This window comes from Equus caballus, chromosome 17 (assembly GCF_041296265.1).
Source record: "Equus caballus isolate H_3958 breed thoroughbred chromosome 17, TB-T2T, whole genome shotgun sequence".
Taxonomy (NCBI): Eukaryota; Metazoa; Chordata; class Mammalia; order Perissodactyla; family Equidae; genus Equus; species Equus caballus.
Window position 1 is genome coordinate 18,922,265 of NC_091700.1, and position 20,958 is coordinate 18,943,222.

Here is a 20,958-nt window from a genome sequence, read left to right on the forward strand (position 1 = left end):
AGACACCCTCTACCCCAAAAGATCAAGTAGGGAGCAAGGACTTTAATCTCCAAGGCCTTTAATGAGTCCCCCACTCTGTGGTGTCAGCAGATAGCACCTGGGAAGCCTGGAATTTCACCCTACCCAGCAGTAATGAGCTACTCCTGCCCCCCTTTCCTGGGGTGGTGTCAGAGGAGACCAGCGGAGAGTCAGGATATTTATCATCACTCAGCAGTAACAAGGCCACCCCACTGTGGTGTCAGTAGGGACCATGGTGGAAGTAGGAACTCTTACTCCACCCAGTAGGAACAAGGACTCCCTCCCACTTTGGGTGGCAGAGGAGTCCATGTGGAGAACCTGGACTTCTTTTATCTGGCAGTGATGAGGTGGTGTCTCTTTTTTCCCTGCTGGAGTGGTGTCAGAAAGCCAGCTAAAACAAAGATTTAAATAAAATTCAGAGTCTATAATGCAAAAATGTCCAAGTTTCGGTCAAGATTCACTCATCATACCAAGAACCAGGAAGATCTCAAAATGAGTGAAAAAAGCTAATCAAGAGATGCCAACATTGAGACGACAGAGATGTTAGAATTATCTGACAAATTTTAAAGCAACTGTGATAAAAATGCTTCAACAAGCAATTATGAATAAGCTTAAAATGAAAAATAAAAACCATCAGAAAAGAAATAGCATCTCAGCAAAGAAATAGAAGCTATAAGGAAGAACCAAGTGGAAAGTTTAGAACTGAAAAATATAATAACTGAAATAAAAGCTGAGGGGATGGGATCAACAGGAAAATGAAGGGGAGAGGGGAAAGATTCAGTGAACTGGAAGATAGAAAATGGAAATTACCCAATCTGAACAACAGAGAGAAAATAGACTAAAAAACAAGAGTGAACAGAGCCTCAGGGACCTCTGGGACTATAACAAAAAAATCTAACATTTGTGTCATCACTGTCTGGGAAGGAGAGGAGAAAGAGATTGGGCTAAAGAGATAATGGCTGATAACTTCCCAAATTTGGCAGGAAAAATAAACCTACAGTACAAGAAATGGAACAAACCCCAAAGAGGATAAACCCAAGCAAGATATATCATGATTAAATTTCTGAAAATTAAAGACAAATAAGAAGTCTTGAAAGGAGGCAGCAAAAAACAACACGTAAGGGAAAAGCAATTAGAATGACAGTTGAAAAGTCTTAAATCAGTAACCTAAGCTTCTAGCTCAAAAACCTAGAGAAAGGAGCAGTCAATCCAAAGGAAGAAGAAGGAAAGAAATAATAAAAGAACAGACATCATTGACATTGAAACGAAGGAAACAATAGAGAACATCAATGAAACACAGAGCTGATTCTTTGACTAGATCAATAAAATTGACAAACTTCTAACAAAACTGACAAAAAAGAGAGAAGACACAAATTACCAATATCAGGAACAAATGGGCTATCACTACAGACCCTGCAGACATCAAAAGGATCATGACTACAACAACCCTATACACATAAATTTGGCAACTTAGACAAAATGGACCACTTTCTTGAAAAAAAAACTACCACAGCTCACCTAATATGAAATAGATCATTTGAATAGCACGATAAGTATTAAAGAAATTGAATTTATAATTTAAAAACTCCCAAAAGAGAAATCTCCAGGCCCATATGGTTTTACTAGAGAATTCTAGGAAATGTTTGAAGAATTAACATCAGTTGTACACTATATTTTCTTCCAGAAAATAGTTCCTTTTATGAAGCTAGTATTACCCTGATACCAAAATATGACAAAGACAATAAAAAAAAAAAAAAAAGGGAAAATGTTGACCAATATCTTAGGAATATAGATGCAGAAATTCTTAAGAAAATACTAGCACACCAAAAATAACTAACAAAATATTAAGAGAATTATGCACTGTGACCAAGTGGGATTTATCCTAGGAATGCAAGGTTTGTTTGCCATCTAAAAATCAATTAACATAGTACAGGATGTCAATAGAATGAAGGACAAAAACCACATGATCATCTCAGTATAAATAAAAAATTTTTTGGACAAAATCCAGTATGCTTTCATGATAAAAACAAAACACTTCAAGCTAGGAGTAGATGGGAAGTTTCTCAATCTGATAAAGATATCTATGAAAAACGTGCAGTCTGACTCATACTTAATGGTGAAAGACTGAATGCTGTCCCCCCAAGTTCAGGAGGAGGGATTTCAAACTCTCACCAATTTTGTTCAGCACTGTGCTGGAGATTCCAGCTACGGAAATTAGGCAAGAAAAGGAGGGAAGAGACATCCAGGTTGGAAAGGAAGAAGTAAAACTATTTCTGTTTACAGATCGCATGCTGTTATCTCTAGAATATCCTTCCTAAAATTTTAGAATCCACTAGAAAATGATTATAGGCAATAATGGAGTTCAGCAAGTTTGCAGAGTAAAAGATCAGTATACAAGAACCAATAGTATACTATAGAAATGTATTATACAGTATCAATGAACTATCCAAAAATGAAATTAACAATTGCATTTATAATAGCATAAAAAATAAATTATTAGAAATAAGTTTCACAAATGAAATGTAAAACTTATACCCTGAACACTGTAAGACATTGAAAGAAATGCTGAATAAGTGGGAAGACATCACATGTTTATGGATAGGCTCTTAATATTAAGATGACAGTGCTCCTCAAATGACTTTATAGATTCAGTGTAATCCCTATCAAAATCCAAGCACTGTTTTCACAGAAAGTAACAAGTTGATCCTAAAGTTCATACGGAAGTATAAGGGATCCAAAATAGCCAAAACAATGTTGAAGAAGAGCAAAGTTGGAGGACTCAAACCACAAAGCTACATCAATCAAGACAGTGTGGTTAGTCCTTTATGCTAGTAGCATGAAGATAGAAGTATAAATCGTTGGGATGGAATTGAGAGTCCAGAAATAAACCTGTAAATTTATAGTCAGGAAAGGTGTCAGGACAATTCAGTGGGGAAAAGATAGTCTTTTCAACAAATCGTGCTGGGACAACTGGATATTCTTATGCAAAAGAATGAAGTTGGACCTCTCTCTGACACGATACACAAAAATTATTTCAAAGTGGATCATAGACCTAATGTAAGAGCTAGAACTATAGAATTCTTAGGGAAAAGCATAGAAGTAAATATTATTGATCTTGTGTTAGGCAATGGCTTTTTAGATATGACACCAAAAGCATATCAAGGGAACTGGCCCCATGGCCGAGTGGTTGAATTCACATGCTCTCCTGTGGCAGCCCAGGATCCTGGGCACAGACATGGCACTGCTCATCATACCATGCTGAGGCGGCATGCCACATGCCACAAGTAGAAGGACCCACAACTAAAAATACACAACTATGTACCGGGGGGCTTTGGGGAGAAGAAAGAAAAAAAACACATCAAAAGAAAACAGTGAGTAGATTGAACTTCATCAAAATTAAAAACTTTTGTTCTTCAAAGGGCACCATCAAGAAAGTGAAAAGATAATCCACTAAATGGGAAAAAATATTTGCAAACCATGTATCCAAGAAGGGACTTATTTCTACAATATGTAAAGAACTCTTCCAACTCAATAATAAAAAGGCCAGTAACTCAATTAAAAATGTATAAAGGATCTGTATAGACATTTCCTCAAAATAGATATGCAAATGCCCAATAAGCATACGAAAAGATGCTTAACTTCTGTAGTACTCATTAGGGAGATGCAACTCAAAACTGCAGTGAGATACAACTTCACACCCACTGGTATAACCATTATCAAAAAGATAGATAGTAATAAGTGTTGGTAAAGACATGGAGAAATCTATATCTTATATGCTGATGGTGGGAATGTAAAATGGTACAGCCACTTTGAAAAACAGTCTGAAAGTTTCTCAAAAGATTAAACATAGACTTACTGTATGACCCAGCAATTTCTTGCCTTGGTATATACCCAAAAGAAATTAGACCATGTGTCCACACAATAACTTACACATGAATGTTGATAGCAGCATTATTCATAATATCTTAAAAATAGAAACAACCTAAATGTCCACAACTGAAGAATGAATAAATAATGTATAGTCTGTCTGTACAGTGGAATATTATTTAGCCATGAAAAGGAATGAAGTACTGATATATCCTACAATACACATGACCCTTGAAAACATTTGATAAGTGAAAGAAACCAGTCACAAAAAACACATATTCTGTGATTCCATTTATATGGAAGGTGCAGATTAGGCAAATCTATAGCAACATGTAGTGATTCAGTTTTACTATTTACCGTACAGTATTTCTTTAATGGCCGTCTTCACGCTTTCCTTTCATGTCCACAGACAGTGCAGGTTGTGTAACTTCTGCTGCAGAGCCTTGTGTCTCTCCAGTATTTATTTCTTACTTCAGTTTGTCAGTATGTATCATAGAACAAAAAACAAAAAGAGGGGCTGGCTCCGTGGCCAAGTGGTTAAGTTCTCGCACTCTGCTTCAGTGGCCCAGGATTTCGCTGGTTCGAATCCTGGGGGCAGACATGGCACCGCTCATCAAGCCATGCTGAGGCAGCATCCCACATGCCACAACTGGAAGGACCCATAACTAAAAATACACAACTATGTACCGGGGGGGTGGTTTGGGGACAAAAAGGAAAAATAAAATCTTTTAAAAAAACAAAAAGAAATGAGCTGTGGGGGCTGACCCAGTGGCGCAGCCGTTAAGTGTGCATGTTCTGCTTCAGCGGCCCGGGGTTCGCTGGTTCAGATCCCAGGTGCGGATATGGCACCACTTGGCAAGCCATGCTGTGCTAGGCGTCCCACATATAAAGTAGAGGAAACGGGCATGGATAGTAGCTCAGGGCCAGTCTTCCTCAGCAAAAAGAGGAAGATTGGCAGCAGATGTTAGCTCAGGGCTAGTCTTCCTAAAAAAAAAAAGAAATGAGCTGTTAACCCAGAAGGCAGTCGTGGCTTTCTAATCCCTTTTCCTAGTCATGATTTTCAACCTGACTTGTAAATGGATTTCTAGTGTAGCTGCTCACCACTTGGTTTATTAACTTTAATAGATAATGTTTATGCTTAAATTTTAAGGAAAAATCCATACTCTTTTTATACTGTGTTTCTAAATAAGTTTTGTTTGTTTGTTTGATACAGGAAAGCCATGGCAGAAAAATACATCATGACAGCTGCAAAACTCATTGCTCCTGTAATTGAAACAACTTTTGCTGTGGGTTATGATTGGTAAGAGAGAAATTCAGTATATCTGGATGGATATGGTGTTTTCTTTTCAAAATTTATACTTTTATTGATTTGAAATTTTATTAGAGGGGCTGGCCCAGTGGTGTAGCAGTTAAGTTCACATGCTCTGCTTCGGTGGCCTGGGGTTTTCCAGTTCAGATCCTGGGCATGAACCTACACACCGCTTATCAAGTTGTGCTGTGGTGGCGTCCCACATGTAAAATAGAGGGAGATGGGCACAGATGTTAGCTCAGGGCTAATGTTCCTCAAAAAAAAAAATGTTATTAGAAAAGTGAATAAATCATTATGAATATTAATTTCTACTTATCAAGCAAATATTATATGGTAAGATTAATGTAGGCCATTCTAAAAGTTCTAGTGTATTTTTCTTATTGTTCATGTCATTTCATAAATCAAGTACAAAGACAAGTGTGCTACCATTTGATATGAGGATACATAATTGCTTCCATTGTATAAATTCCAACTTGTGGCCTCTTTCATTTTGCTTAATTTTTTCTCATTTTCTCCTTTTTCTGCCTTAAGTTTGTCAGTAGTGCTAAATTTCCTGTCCTGAGAAGTAGCTCCCACACCTATGGAGGCTCTCGTCTCCTGATGTCATGTGTTTCCTAGAAAGGAGTGAAGAGTTATATTAAACTTGGAAAAATCTTAGACCATTTGTTGAATGATTAATTGAATTTGTTTCTTCCTTCCACCCAGTATGGGAATCCCCTATCTAGCATCCCATTTAGTTAGGTGGCTATTTAATCTCTGCTTGGATTCCTCTGGTGTTCAAATCATATGTTTTATTTCTCAACATCTTTAAGGGTTAGAAAATTCTTCTTTGACCTGAATCCAAATTTGCCCCTTGTGGAACTCTTCTGTGATCCTTCAAGCAAACATAGAGTGAGTCTATGATCTCTTCTATATGGTACCTTAGAATTTTTAAAATCTAAGATACATGTACGTGGTTAGAAAATCAAGTAAGTACAGAAAAAGAGTTACAGTCCTAGTTTTCTCTTTTTTTATTAATGAGATATAATTGACATACAGCATTATGTTAGTTTCAGTTATATAACATAAAGATTTGATATACATATATATTGTGAAATGATCACCACAATAAGTCTAGTTAACGTCCATCACCATACATAGTTGCAAATTTTTTTTTCTTGTGATGAGAACTTTTAAGATCTACTCTCTAAGCAACTTTCAGATATACAGTACACTATTATTAACTGCAGGCGCCATGCTGTGCATTACATCCCCAGGACTTACTTATTTTATAACTGGAAGTTGTATCTTTTCACCCCCTTCACCCATATTGCCCACCCTCCCGCCATTGGCAGCCACCAGCCTGTTCTCTGTATCTGTGAGCTCAGGGTTTCTTTGTTTTTGTTTTTTTGTTTTCTAGTTTTCTAATTACTTTTCATGTTTCTTCTTGGTAGAAGTAACTTATGCTATCTTTACCATATCCTTAATATCTTTCAAATTCTTACCCATTCTTATTCCTTAGAATCCGTTGTCTCCCTGGTTTAATTTGTCCTGGAGGCATCATATTTGGTTCATGATGTATTGTTTTTACTGGTATTTCTAGTTGCCTATCTTTTTTTTGCATGCTTTGCTTCTGTTGTAGACTTAGGTTTTTGTTGGAGTTCTCCCTCCCAGAATCTCTCCCTGCTCCAGTTTCTGTAAGCTGGTTACTGTCTTGACCTGGTGTTAAATGTTGTTTGGGGCTTACCTTCATTTCTTTCCCAGTTTAGATCCTCTTGTTGTTTGACACTTTATTTTTTCCTTTATTTCATCCTGATTTAACTTCCTAAGATCTTTCTGTGCATGTCTGTAAATATCTAATTATCATTCTTGATTGATCATTTATTTGATCAGGTATAAAATTCTAAGTTGTAACTTATTTTCTCTTAGAACTTTAAAAGCATTCCTTCGTTGTTAACTAGGATTGTTGCTGATTAAAAGTCTAATGCTAGTCTCACCCTTGTTATTTGTCAGTGACCTACATTTTCTTTCTGATAATTTTTATAATTTTCTCTGTTGGTTTGTTATTCTGAGATTTTATAGTGATGTGTTTCTTTTTTTCTATGTTCCTCCTAAGTGCTCAATAGGCCCCTCAATTTGTAGTCTTATGTTTCCTTTCAATTTGGGAAAATATTATTATATTATTTTTTGATAATTTACCTTCTTATCTAGTTATAAATATCTATCAGTAAGATTTTGGACTGTCTTATCACTTATCTTTCTATTATATTTTCCATCTCTAGTTTTGCTTTGCTTTCTAGCAGACTTTGTTGACTTTCTCATGCAACTTTTCCATTTAATTATTTTATTTTTACATTTTTATTTCCAAGAGCACTTTGATCTTCTCTGGTTGTTCCTTTATCACTGTTGAGGATAAGGAGAAGTGCAGGCTTTGCTGCACACAGAGATGGAACAGTCAGTGATTCCATGACAGACCTGTAATCACCCTGATTTCAGCCCACTTCTCAACTCAGCCCTTCACACTTGCCATCTCTGAATCCGCAGTCTCACCTTGATTCAGTGCGGAAGTAAACTCCCTCCTCTGTTGTAGCATTCTTTGTCCCTGCTTTCGAATCCAGCACTCTTTTCATTCTTCCAGAAATTAGTTTGCTCATTGAGGAGGGAATGGGAGAGACATGTATATGTGTGCTACTGTTTTGAATCAGAAGTTTTGCCAGTTATTGCTGCTGATAGTGATGTAAGGGCTTTCTTCAAAGTTTTTTGTCTTTTTAGAAACTAGTTTCTTCACCCATTTCAGATATGATGTGTTTTTCTGGAATAACTGGTTTTCTACCTCACTGGTTGCATGCCTAGTTTATGAATGATTCCCTTAAAATCTGTCCCTGTATCTGTACAAATTACTCCACTTGTGTTTTGACCAATGCATAGTACAACAGAATCATTATATCCTTTTTTCTGGATACCAAACTGGTTGTAACCAAAGATCTCCTTGATAAATGAACTCTGTTCATCTTTAATTATGTTGAATAGTATGTATTATTTGTTTTATTATTACTAAATCTAATCTGAATTCTCTTAATGTTTACTAGTGCTTACATATTTATTTATTTATTTTGCTAAAGAAGATTTGCCCTGAGCTAATATCTGTTGGCAGTCTTCCCTATTTTATATGTGGGTTGCTGCCACAGCATGGCTGACAAGTGGTATAGGTCCACACCCAGGATCCAAACCTGTGAACCTCAGCTGCCGAAGCAGAGTGTGCCGAACCCAACCAGTATGCCACAGGGCCGGCCCTTAATTTTTAAATATTTTAAGCTTTTTAAAAATGTGATTATAGTTGTGTCTTTACAACCTAGCAGTTGGAATGTAAGGGAAATTTTGAGCATTTATCAAAATGCCAACCACTTTGACATTTTCCACTAAATTATTGTTTTAACTTGCCAAAACTAATTGCTTTTGTCATGTTAGACTCAAGATCAGGATAGAGTAGATGATTCTACTCGTGTATCATTTTACTTTTACCTAAGTATATGTTTTTACTTGAATATATTTCTATTGTAAAATGATAGCCTTGTATTGAAAAAATGATAGATTTGCTTAGGAAATGTTGACAAACAGCCACTACGAAATATGAAAATGAACATATTAGCATTTATTTAAAAAGTTAGATTTCAGTAGATTTTTTGTATGGATGCTGATATAATGAAAGAAGGAATCTAAGTAGAAGACCATCCTTTTACTGGGGTTCCATATTTACCCTCACATATTGTTTTATCCCAGCTCAACATTTTTTCCTCTTTATTTATTTTTTCCAGGTTTATTGAGATATTATTGATATATAATATATGTCAGTTTAAGGTGTACAAGTTGATGATTTGATATCATATATATTGTGAAATTATTACCACAATAAGGTTAGTTAACACCTCCATTCCGTCACATAATTACCCTTTTTTCTTTGTGGTAATTAGATTTAAGATTTCCTCTCTTCATTTTCAAGTAAATAATACAGTATTGTTAATTATAATCACCATGTTGTACATTAGATCCAAAATCTTACTCATCTTTTAGCTGGAAGTTTGTACTCTTTAGCCAACATCTCCTTATTTCCTTCACGTCCTAGCCCTTGGCAGTTGCCATTCTACTCTATTTCTAGTTTACATTCCACATCAGCGTGATAATATACAGTATTTGTCTCTCTCTGTCTGACTTATTTCACATAGCATAATGCCCTCAGGGTCTGTCTATATTTTTGCAAAAGGCAGGATTTTCTGTTTTATGGTTGAATAATATTCCATTGTGTGTGTGTATATATATATTTCACATTTTCTTTATCCATTCACCCATCAGTGGACACTTAGACTGTTCCTGTATCTTGGCTATTGTGAATAATACTGCAATGAATGTGGAGGTGGAAATATCTCTTTGAGTTAGTAATTTCATTTCCTACAGATATATACCCAGAAGTGGGATTGCTGGATCATATGGTAGTTTTCTTTTTAATTTTTTGAAGAACCTTCATACTGTTTTCCATAGTGGCTGCACCAATTTACATTCTCACCTGCAGTGCACATGGGTTCCCTTTTCTCCAACATTTATCTGGGGGTTTTTTGATAGTGGTCATTCTAACAGATATGAGGTGATATCTTATTGTGGTTTTGATTTGATCATCTCTGATGACTAGTGATGTTGAGTATTTTTTCATGTACCTGTTGGCCATTTTTATGTCTTCTTTGGAAAAATGTCTATTCAAGTCCTCTGCCCATTTTCTTTATCAGATTGTTTGTGGGTTTTTTGCTATTGAGTTGTATGAGTTCCTTATATATTTTGAATATGAAACCCTTATTAAATAACTGGCTTGCAGATATTTTCTCCCATTCCCTGTAGGTTGCCTTTTTATTTGGCTGATTGTGTTTTTTGCTGTGCAGAAGCGTTTTAGTTTGATATGGTACCACTTGTTTATTTTTGCTTTTGTTCCTTGCACTTTTGGCATCATATGCAAAAGATCCTTGCCAAGACCACTGTCAAAGAACTTTTTCCCTATATGTTCTTCTAAGAGTTTTACAGATTAGGGACTTAGGTTAAGTATTTAATCCATTTCATGTTAATTTTTGTGAGTGGTGTAAGGTAGAGGTCCAACTTCATTATTTTCCATGTGAATACCCTGTTTTCCCAATACTGTTTATTGAAGAGACTGAGTATTCTTGGCTTCCATGTCAAATATTAGTTGACCCTTCATAAGTGAGTTCATTTCTGGCCTCTCAATTCTATTCCATTGGTCTTTATGTCTGCCTTTATGTCAGTACCATGCAGTTTTGATTACTATAGCTTTGTAATGAAGTTTGAAATTAGGAAAAGTGATGCTTCCAGCTTTGATCATCTTCTCAGGATTGATTTGGCTATGCGGGGTCTTATGTGGTTCCAAAGGAATTTTAAAATTCCAATAGGAATTTTCTCTATTTCTGTGGAAAATGTCATTGGAACTTTGAAAGAGATTGCCTTGAACCTATAGATGGCATTGGGTAGTGTGGACATTCTAACAGTATTCGTTCTTCTGATCCATGAACACAAGATATCTTTCCATTTATTTGTGTCTTCTTCAATTTCTTTCATCGGTGTCTTGTAATTTTCAGTGTACAGATCTTTTAGCTCCTGGGTTAAATTTATTTCTAAGTGTTTTATTATTTTTATTCTATTGTAAATGGGATTATTCTTTTAATTTCTTTTTCAGATAGTTCATTGTTAGTATATAGAAATGCATTGGTTTTTGTATGATGATTTTGTATCCTACAACTTTACTGAATTTGTTTATTGGTTCTAATAGTTTTTTGGTGGAGTCTTTAGATTTTTCTATCTATAAGATCATATCATCTGCAAACAGAGACAGTTTTACTTCTTCCTTTCTGATTTTGATGCCTTTTATTTTGTTTTCTTGCCTTATTGCTCTGGCTAGGATTTCTGGTACTATGTTGAATAGGAGTGGTGAGAGTGGGCATTCCTGTCTTGTTCCTTGTCTTAATAGGAAAACTTTCAAGTTTTCAACCTTATGAAGTTAGTTGGGAGTTTGTCATACATGGCCTTTATTATGTTGAGGTATGTTCCTTCTATACCCAGTTTCTTGAGAGTTTTTATTGTGAAAGGGCATTGAATTTTGCGTCTCTTGAGATGATCATATGATTTTTATCTTCCATTCTATTAATGTGATGTGTCAGATTTATTGATTTGCTTACGTTGAACCATCCTTGCATCCCAGGTATAAATCCCATTTGATCATGGTGTGTGGTTCTTTTATTGTGCTGTTGAATTCACTTTGCTAGTATTTTGTTAAGAATTTTTGCGTGTGTGTTCTACAGGGATATTGGCCTGTAGTTCCTTTTATTCTAGTGTCCTTATCTAGGTTTGGTGTTCAGGTAATGCTGGCTTCATAAAATGAGTTTGGGAGTGTTCCTTCTCCTTCACTTTTTTGGAAGAATTTGTGAAGGATTTGCTTAGAATTCACCAGCGAAACCATATGACACTGGGCTTTTCTTTGTTGGGAGGTATTTGATTTCTGATTCAATCTTTTTACTTGTTATCAGTCAGTTCAAATTTTATATTTCTTCACAATTCATTCTTGGTATGGTGTGTTTCTAGGAGTTTATCCATTTCTTTTAGGTTGTCCCATTTTTTGGCATATAATTGTTCAGATAGTCTCTTATAATCCTTTCTATTCTGTGATGTGGTGTCAGTTGTAATGTCTCCTTTCTTTTCTTTTTTTTTTCAGTTGTATTGAGATATACTTGACATGTAGCAATGTATAAGTTTACAGTTTACAGCATTATGACTTGACATACATATATTGTGAAATGATTACTGCAATAAGTTTAGTTAACATGCATCACCTCATATAGTTAAAAAAAATTCTTTTCCTTGTGATGAGAATTTTTAGGATTTACTCTCTTAGCAACTTACAAATATACCATACAGCAGTGTTAACTATAGTTACCATGTAGTATATTACATCCCCAGTACTTATTTATGTCATAACTGAAAGTCTGTACCTTGTGACCACCTTCATCCAATAACTCCCCAACCCTGGTAACCACAGATCTGATCTCTTTTTCTATGAGTTTGGCATTTTTTTTAGATTCTGCGTATAAGTGAGATCATACAGTATTTGTCTTTCTCTATCTGACTTATTTTGCTTAGCGTAATACCCTCAAGGTCCATCCATGTTGTTGCAAAGAGCAGGATTTTCTTCTTGTTTATAGCTAAATAGTATTCCATTATATATATACACACATACCACATTTTCTTTATCCATTCATCTGTCAGTGGATGCTTGGGATGTTTCCCTATCTTGGCAAATCTAAATAATGCTGTAAAGAATATGGGAGCGTGCATATCTCTTCTGCATAGTGATTTTGTTTCCTTTGGATGTATACCCAGAAGTGGAATTGCTGGACCATGTGGTAATTCTATTTTTAGTTTTTTGAGGAACCTCCATACTGTTTTCCATAGGGGCTGTACCAATTTATATTTTTCCCAACAGTGCACAGGGGTACCCTTTCTTTACATCCTCATCAACATTTGTTCTCTCTTGTCTTTTTGATGATGGCCATTCTAACAGATGTGAAGTGATATCTCATTGTAGTTTTGATTTGCATTTTCCTAGTGATTAGTGATGCTGAGTACCTTTTCATTGCCTGTTGGGCATTAGAATATCTTTTTTGGAAAAGTGTCTATTTAGGTCCTTTGCCCATCTTTTAATTGTATTATTTCTTTTTTGGTGTTGAGTTTTATGAGTTCTTTATATATTTTGGATATTAACCCCTTACCTGATACATGATTTGCAAATATTTTCTCCTTATTCCGTAGGTTGTCTTTTCATTTTGTTGATCATTTCTTTTGCTGTGCAGAAGCTTTTTGGTTTGATGTACTCCCACTTTTTTCTTTTTTATTTTGCTGCTTGTGCTTTAGGTGTCATATCCAAAAAAGTCATTGCCAAGACCTATGTCAAGGAGCTTTTCCTGTATGTTTTCTTCTAGGAGTTTTATGGTTTTCATTTCTGATTTTATTTATTTGAGTTTTCTCTTTTTTTCATAGTCTAGCCAAAGATTTGTCATTTTTGTCTATCATTTCAAAAAAACAGCTCTTAGTTTCATTGATCTTTTCTATTGTTTTTCTACTCTTCATTTCTTTCTGCTATTTGTTATTTTCTTCTTTCTGCTAACTTTTGGCTTAGTTTGTTCTTTTTTCAATTCTTTGAGTTGTAAAGGTAAGTTGTTTATGATCTCTTTTTTTCCTTAACAAGCATTTATTGTTGTGAACTTCCTTCTTGGAACTTCTTTTGCTGCATCCTGTAAGTTTTGGTGTGTTTTGTTTCCATTTCATTCATTTTGAGATATTTTTTGACTCCCCTTTTGATTTCCTTTCTGACTCATTGGTTGTTCAAGAGTGTGATCTTTAATTTCTACATATTTGTGAATTTTCCTGTTTTTCTCTTGTTGTTGGTTTCTAGTTTCATATCATTGTGGAAGGAAAAGACACTTGGTATGATTTCAGTCTTGTTGCATTTGCTAAGGTTTGTTTTGTGACCTAACATATGATCTGTCTTGGTGAATGTTTTGTGTGCACTTGAGAAGATTGTGTATTCTACTGCTGTTGAGTGGAATGTTCTGTATATCTCTGTTAGGTCCATTTGGTCTAAGGTATAGTTCAAGTCCAATGTTTCCTTATTGGTTTTCTGTCTGGATGGTCTATCCATTGTTGAAAGTGGGGTATTGAAATCCCCTATTCTTATTGTATTGTTGTGTATTTTTCCTTTCAGATCTGTTAGTATTTGCTTGATATATATAGGTGCTGTGATATTGAATACATATGTATTTACAATTGTGATATTTTCTTGATGAACAGACCTCTTTATCGTTGTATTATAATGACCTTTCTTGTCTTTTGTAACAGTTTTTGACTTAAAGGCTTGTTTTGTCTGATCTAAGTGTAGCTACCTTGGCTCTCTCTTGTTTTTTTCATTTACATGGAATATCTTTGTCCATCCCTTCATTTGAACCTATGTATGTCCTGAAAGCTGGAGTGAGTCTCTTGTAGGCAGAATATAATTGGAACTTGTTTTTTAATTTATTCAGATACATGGTGCCTTTTGATTAGAGAATTTGATCCATTTACATTTAAAGTAATTACTGATAGGTAAGGATATTGATTGATAATTATTAATTAGTAATTCTTGATTGGTACTAATGCCATCTTATTGTTTTTGGCTGTTTTGTAGTTCACTTGTTCCTTCTTCTTTTGCTGTCTTTCTCTATGAATTGATGATTTTTCCATAATGATGTGCTTTGATTCCCTTTTTTCTATCTTTTGTTTATCTACTGTGCATTTTTGCTTACTTAAAACATCTTATAACAGTCTATTTTAAGCTAATAACATAATTTTAATTGCATACAAAAAGTCTATCCCCCCATAATTTTATGTTTTTGATGGCAAAATTTACCTTTTTATATTGTATATCCATTAAAAAATTATTGTAGCTATAGTTATTTTTAATACTTTTGTCCTTTTACCTTTATACTATAGTTAAGTGACTAAAATACCACCATATTATAATATTAGAGTATTCTGAATTTGACAATATAATTACCTTTTCCAGTATTTTTTACATTTTCTTGTTACTAATTAGTGTCCTTTCATTTCATCTTGAAGAACGCCTTTCAGCATTTCTTGTAAGGCAGGTTTAGTGGTGATGAACTCCCTCAGCCTTTGTTCATTTGGAAAAGTCTATCTCTCTTTCATTTCTGAAAGACAGCTTTGCTGGGTAAAGTATTCTCAATTGGCAGTTTTTTCTTTTTTCTTTCAGCACTTTAAATATATTATCTCACTCTCTCCTGGCCTACAAGTTTTCTGCTAAGAAATCTGCTGATAGTCGTATAGGGGTTTCCTTAGATGTGAGAAGTTTTTTCTCTTGCTGATTTTAAAATTCTCTTTGTCTTTGATTTGAGATAGTTTTATTATAATGTGTCTTGGAGAAGATTATTTTGCGTTGAGATTTTGGAGTTGCCTATTAGCCTCATGAACTTGGATGTCTAAATCTCTCCCCAGATTTGGAAAGTTCTCAGCCATTATTTCTTTAAGTAAGCTTTCTGCCCCCTTTTCATACAGGTTTTGATATACCATATTTTCATTATCATTCACTTTAAAGTATTTTACAATTTTTTCTATGATTTCTTCTTTGAACCATGGATTATTTAGAAGTAGATTGCTTAATTTCCACAATGTTGGGCATTTTCTATTATCTTCTTGTTACTGATATTTAGTTGAATTTCCTTGTGGTCTGGGGATATACACTGAATTATTTAAACCCCTTGAAATTTGTTGAGGCTTGGCACATATCCAGAACATCCTTTATTGCTTCTAGTAATGTCTCTCGCCTTAAAGTTTGCTTTGTCTGCTTTCTTTTGGTCAGTGGCTTGTCTTTTTCACTTTACTTTTGATCATTCTGTGTTATTAATTTAAGGTGTGTCTCTTATAAGCAATACAGAGTTGAGTTTTGTGTTTTATCCATTGTAAAAATCTCAGTCTTTTAATTGGGTTATTTAGTCCTTTTACATTTAAAGTAGTTACTTATATGTTTAGATTCCTTTCTCCTGTCTCACTTCTTTTCTTTTTGTCCCATGTTATATGTTTCCTTTAATCTCTTTCTTTGCCTTTTCTTGGTAATTAAATATTTTAAATTATTCCAGTAGTATTCCAGTTCTGTCTCTTAACTTCTTCATTATGTGTTCTTTTACTATTCTTATAATCATTGATTTTGGTTTTTGGTTTTTTTTTTTTTTTTTTTTTTTGCTGATCTAACATACTTTGCCAATATTCCTCTTTTTTTGCTTGAGGAAGACTGGCCCTGAGCTAATGTTGCGCCAATCTTCCTCTATTTTGTATGTGGGTTGCTGCCACAGCATGGCTGATAAGTGATGTAGGTCTGCGCCTGGGATCCAAACGCAGGAACCCGGGCCATCCAAGTGGAACATGCCAAACTTAACCACTATGCCATGGGGCTGGCCCTGTATAATCACCGTTTTACAGTGTGCATCCTTGGTGTATTACAGTCTGATAAAAATGATTATTTTTGCTATTTCACTGATAGTGTTAGAACTTTAGAATACCTTAATTCCATTTCCTCCAACCTCGTACCTTTTTAATTTTTGTCAGGCATTTCAAATTCTAAAATATTTTAAATCTCAACGAGGCCTTACTGTGTATTTTTTGTATGTTGACAAGAGTTTCTGAAATGAAATTTATCAACTTTTCCTTTATGGTTTATTGCTTTAATATCATGCTTAGAAAGCCAACAACCACGCAAAAAAATAAATATTCATTGTTTACTGCAGGCCATTTGGTAGGTCAAGATAAAAAAGTATCTGCCTTCAAGAAGTTTATGATTGAGCTAAATAGATAATTATATTAGCAGTAACAAAACTTTATTACTGATATATTAACAAAACAAATTATGTTTTATTGTATGGTGTGAGATTGCTCAGCAGCAATTGCTAATTGCTGATGTAGTCTGGTGTTGTGTGGAAGGCTTCCCAGATGAAGTGACATTTGGGTTGAGACCTGAAGGATTAGCAAGGATAAAAGGGAAGGAAGGATGGGAAGATGTTCTAAGTAGAGAGAAGAGTGTTCTCCCAGGTCCAAACATTGACAGCCCTTCTAATATTGATTCCTCAAGGTAATTAAGCCCTAAGGTTCTAAGGCGTCCTATGCATCTGGAATGATAAGAGCTGTGTACTGTCCTTAGGAAAATTGAGAAAAAGTGACTCAGATGCTTTTCTGCAGGGCGTTATTCCTTCGCAGAACCCCATTTGAGAAAGGTAAAGAGGAGAGCCTGATGTATTTGTCTTTGAAGCACTTGATTTTAAACAGCACCATGGTGAATGAATCAGGTTCTTAAATATTTCCTGATTCTTGGTCTTCCACATTTGTGGACATACTATTCTCTCTTCCTGAAATGCCCTTCCCCTTTTTGTCAAATCAGTTCATACTTATTCTTCAAACTGAGCTCAGACATTTCTGAAATACCTTTCCCAGTCTAGTTTAGAGTCTCCACCCCCGTATTCTTTTATAATAGTTCTTACACAAGACTTAATTTGCTCGTCTACTTCCTCCACAAGGGCATGAACCGTATCTTATTTATCCTTATAGTCCCTATACCAAACATAATGTCTGACATATACTAGACATTCAGTAAATATTTGCTGAATGTATTACTGAATCAGTAGTTTTCAAATTATTTTCAAATTGAAGTCTTGTTAGCCAAGTCTACAGGCTGCTTTGCTGGGGTTGGAATGGGGACAGAGGGCCATTCACAGGGCTACTGAGCAGGCAGGGCTTCAAGTCCTCTCTCCCCACTTCAAGCAGTGGGGCTCTTTTATAAATTGGGATTAAAAAACTAAAGATTTTGCTTGAAGAAAGGGATCTTCTGCTTTTTTTTTATTTTCCTGAAGTAGATTCACCCTGAACTAACATCTGTTGCCAGTCTTCCTCTTTTGGCTGAGGAAGATTTGCCCTGAGCTAACATCTGTGCCAGTCTTCCTTTATTTCGTATGTAGGATGCCGCCACAGCATGGCCACTGATAGATGAGTGGTATATGTCCATGCCCAGGAACCAAACCCAGGCTGCCAAAGCAAAGCGTGCCGTAGTTAACCACTAGGCCACCAGGCCTGGCCCTGCTGTAATATTTTAAAATTATTGATCAAGGCCAGTGGCTTTGAAACATTTTTGAACCAGACCCTCAGTAAGAAATGTATTTTAGGGGCCAGCCCCCTGGCCGAGTGGTTAAGTTCATGCGCTCCGCTTTGGCGGCCCAGGGTTTTGCCGGTTTAGATCCTGGGCGCGGACATGGCAATGCTCGTCAGGCCGTGCTGAGGTGGCGTCCCACATGCCACAACTAGAAGGACCCACAACTGAAAATACACAACTATGTATGGGGGGGGTGGTTTGGGGAGAAAAAGGAAAAATAAAATCTTTGGAAAAAAAGTGTATTTTACATTGTTTACTGAAACAAGTTTCATGAAACAATCCTTGCCCTCATTATGTATGATGTCCTTTGACATTTTTAAATTTTTTTTTAAATACAAATTATGATCCACTAAATTAATTTCAGTTGACCTCAATTTGAAAAACATTTGTCTTGGTGCAAATGAATTTGATATCAACTAAAATTCAGTTCAGACTCTCGCTTGACCGTTTTCTATCTGTGTGATCTCAGATCTTCCATTTTCCTATATAAAAAACAGAGATAATGCCTGTGTTTCAAGGTTTGTTGTAAGGATTAAACGTGACAATGCTTATAAAGGAATTAGTGCAGTGCCTGATAAATAGTTAAAAATAAATGTTCTGTGTGCTTTGGGGAACAGATCTACGATAGTCTAAGTTTGGACATAAAAAATTAAATATATTCTGCAAACTCTGTAACATTTTTCTCACCATCAGAGCATTTAAGTTGAAAAAAAAAAAGAAACAATTTTATCTGTTATAAATTAAAATTGTTTTAGTAGTTAATTAAAATTAGAATGTTGAGCCCAATCCAATTTTATTTAAAATACCATAAATAATTAGAAGTGATGACAGGCTAATGAAAAATTGGGTAAGAAAATTAGTTTAAAACTGAAGCGTTCAGTAACTTAATGCCTGTATTGGAAGAAATCAGTGCTTGCTTAACCTTATAAAACACGAGGGGCACTTTAAAAAGTTTTTGAAAGTCACATTTAAGAAAACCACAAACAACATAAATATATCAAACCAAAATAAAGTAACGTTTTTATGCTTTACGTTATAGGTGTGTTGAAGTTGTGAAAGCTTCTCAATATGTAGAGCTAGCAAATGATCTGGAAATAAACAAAGCGATTACGTACTTGAGACAAAAGGACTTTAACCAAGTAAGTTTTAAAAATTTTTAGGTGAAATTTCATATGTTAATTGGTCAAAGCCATAGTATTGGGAAACTCCTTTGTAGAATAATTTTTATCTGTGATTATTCTGAAGTTGAGTAATATTTTTATTTCTGTCCTAACATAACTTCCATTAATATAGTATTACTTTATTTTAACTTTGACCTGTTTGTCTTGTTTCTTAAAATATAAATACTTTCCATGTAAAGCATGGTTGCTAAATTACTGAACCGTATTCTAGTCCAGAGATCAACTTTTCCCTAGGGGTTTGGGAACTGTCCCTGAAACTCTGAGGTTTTTCAGAATGAGGGATTATGTGTAGGGACTAAGCAAGACCAGGAGCCTGGATAGTAGCTTGACACTTCATCTACTGTTTTCACCAGAACAGCTTTCCCGTTACCTGTTTTACATATTTAGTTTACGCATTAATGGTGCTTTGGGCATAAAATGGTCCCATTGCTAAGCAGTTTCAGAACCTTCCAGGATCTCTCACTGGTACCACTGCTACCTTGCTACCATGGGTGGAGGTGGAACAGTTACCCCCCTTCAATATGAAATCTGTCTCAAATGAGACATAGTTGTGATAAGAATAGACAGCTTTGAGGGGTGGGGGTAGGGGAAAATAATAAAAGAGGATAAACAGAATGAAACTTGATATCCTAGTTTATAAAGCCAATGGTTAGTGTCATATGTGCCCACAAATAGAAAACTTAGCTCCTCCAAGCTTAGACTCAGAGAACAGGGCCAGAGAAAGCCACAATATCTTTCCTACATCCTATCCCAAGCCTGTTTTCAATTTTTCTTCCTACTTAAGGACCTTTCTTTTGTCTAGGAGACAATAGAAATGACTAACCCCTTTCTAGAAGTTGGGGGAGAACGCCAGCTACCCTGAGACTTGAGAGTAGAATAAAGCAGCCCCAGTGTTCATGTTGTGATTATTGATTAACATAATGGAGTGCCATGGACTTGTTCCATTGTGTAGTTGAATTTAGTATGCTTAAAAATTTTTAGCATTTGTAAAGCACTGAAAGACTTTTCGAAGTATCTTTACATCTGTTCTGTCATTTGATTATCACACCCTTGGTCATTAAAAATGCCACTGATAACTCTCTAATACTGTTGTAATGCTCTTTCAGTGGAAATGAAGTGAGACAAATTGGTCTTTATTGTCTTGCTGAAGTCATCTATGGACCAAAAGAGTAATTTTTGTGTGTGTAAGAAATATTGTTGTAGGTAACAAAATAGAGAAAACCATGTTTGCCAATTTTCTCTTGATATTTTATTTTTAAATGGTCTTGTTTGAAAGATTTCACAATGTATTACCATAGTTCATGTTTTAAAACTGTGCCCATTAAGGAAGAAACTCTCTAATTTTTTCATATTAAAATTAATTTAACCCACATCTTATTGTTTACTGCTTTCTCAGCTATCCTCATTCAGCATATCTTTTGTTCCATTTGTATTTTCAAGATTTTAATAACAATTAGTTTATCTATATTTTTAAAATGTAATTTCTGCTTCCTTTTCAACATTGCTGCTTTTACTTTGTGTTTCTTTTGTTTGCATATTGTAAGTATGGGTATAATACAATCTTAGTTTGAAGAGAACACTATTAGGTTAAAAAGGATTGGGTTGACATAACTCAGAATGATCATTTGATGAGGACTACTTTACTTACAATTCAAGGTAAAAGAAAAATATATCCTTTCTTATATAATTCAGTAGTTTAAATACTTTAAAAAAGTATTTTTTAAGTTGTTTTTTGGAGGAAGATTAGCCCTGAGCTAATATCTGCTGCCAATCCTCCTCTTTTTGCTGAGGAAGACTGGCCCTGAGCTAAC

At 35.1% G+C, this 20,958-nt stretch overlaps 1 protein-coding gene across 6 annotated transcripts in view; it reads left to right on the forward strand.

Annotated features, from left to right (window-relative positions):
* IFT88 (intraflagellar transport 88) overlaps positions 1-20,958 on the forward strand; it is a 135,547-nt gene that overhangs the window by 40,342 nt on the left and 74,247 nt on the right. For all 6 annotated transcript variants that reach the window (XM_005601085.4, XM_014731953.3, XM_070239449.1 and 3 more), the window contains 2 exons: positions 5,099-5,185; positions 19,006-19,105. In XM_005601085.4, the coding sequence (XP_005601142.2) occupies positions 5,099-5,185; positions 19,006-19,105 (187 nt within the window). The remainder of the gene's footprint in view (positions 1-5,098; positions 5,186-19,005; positions 19,106-20,958) is intronic.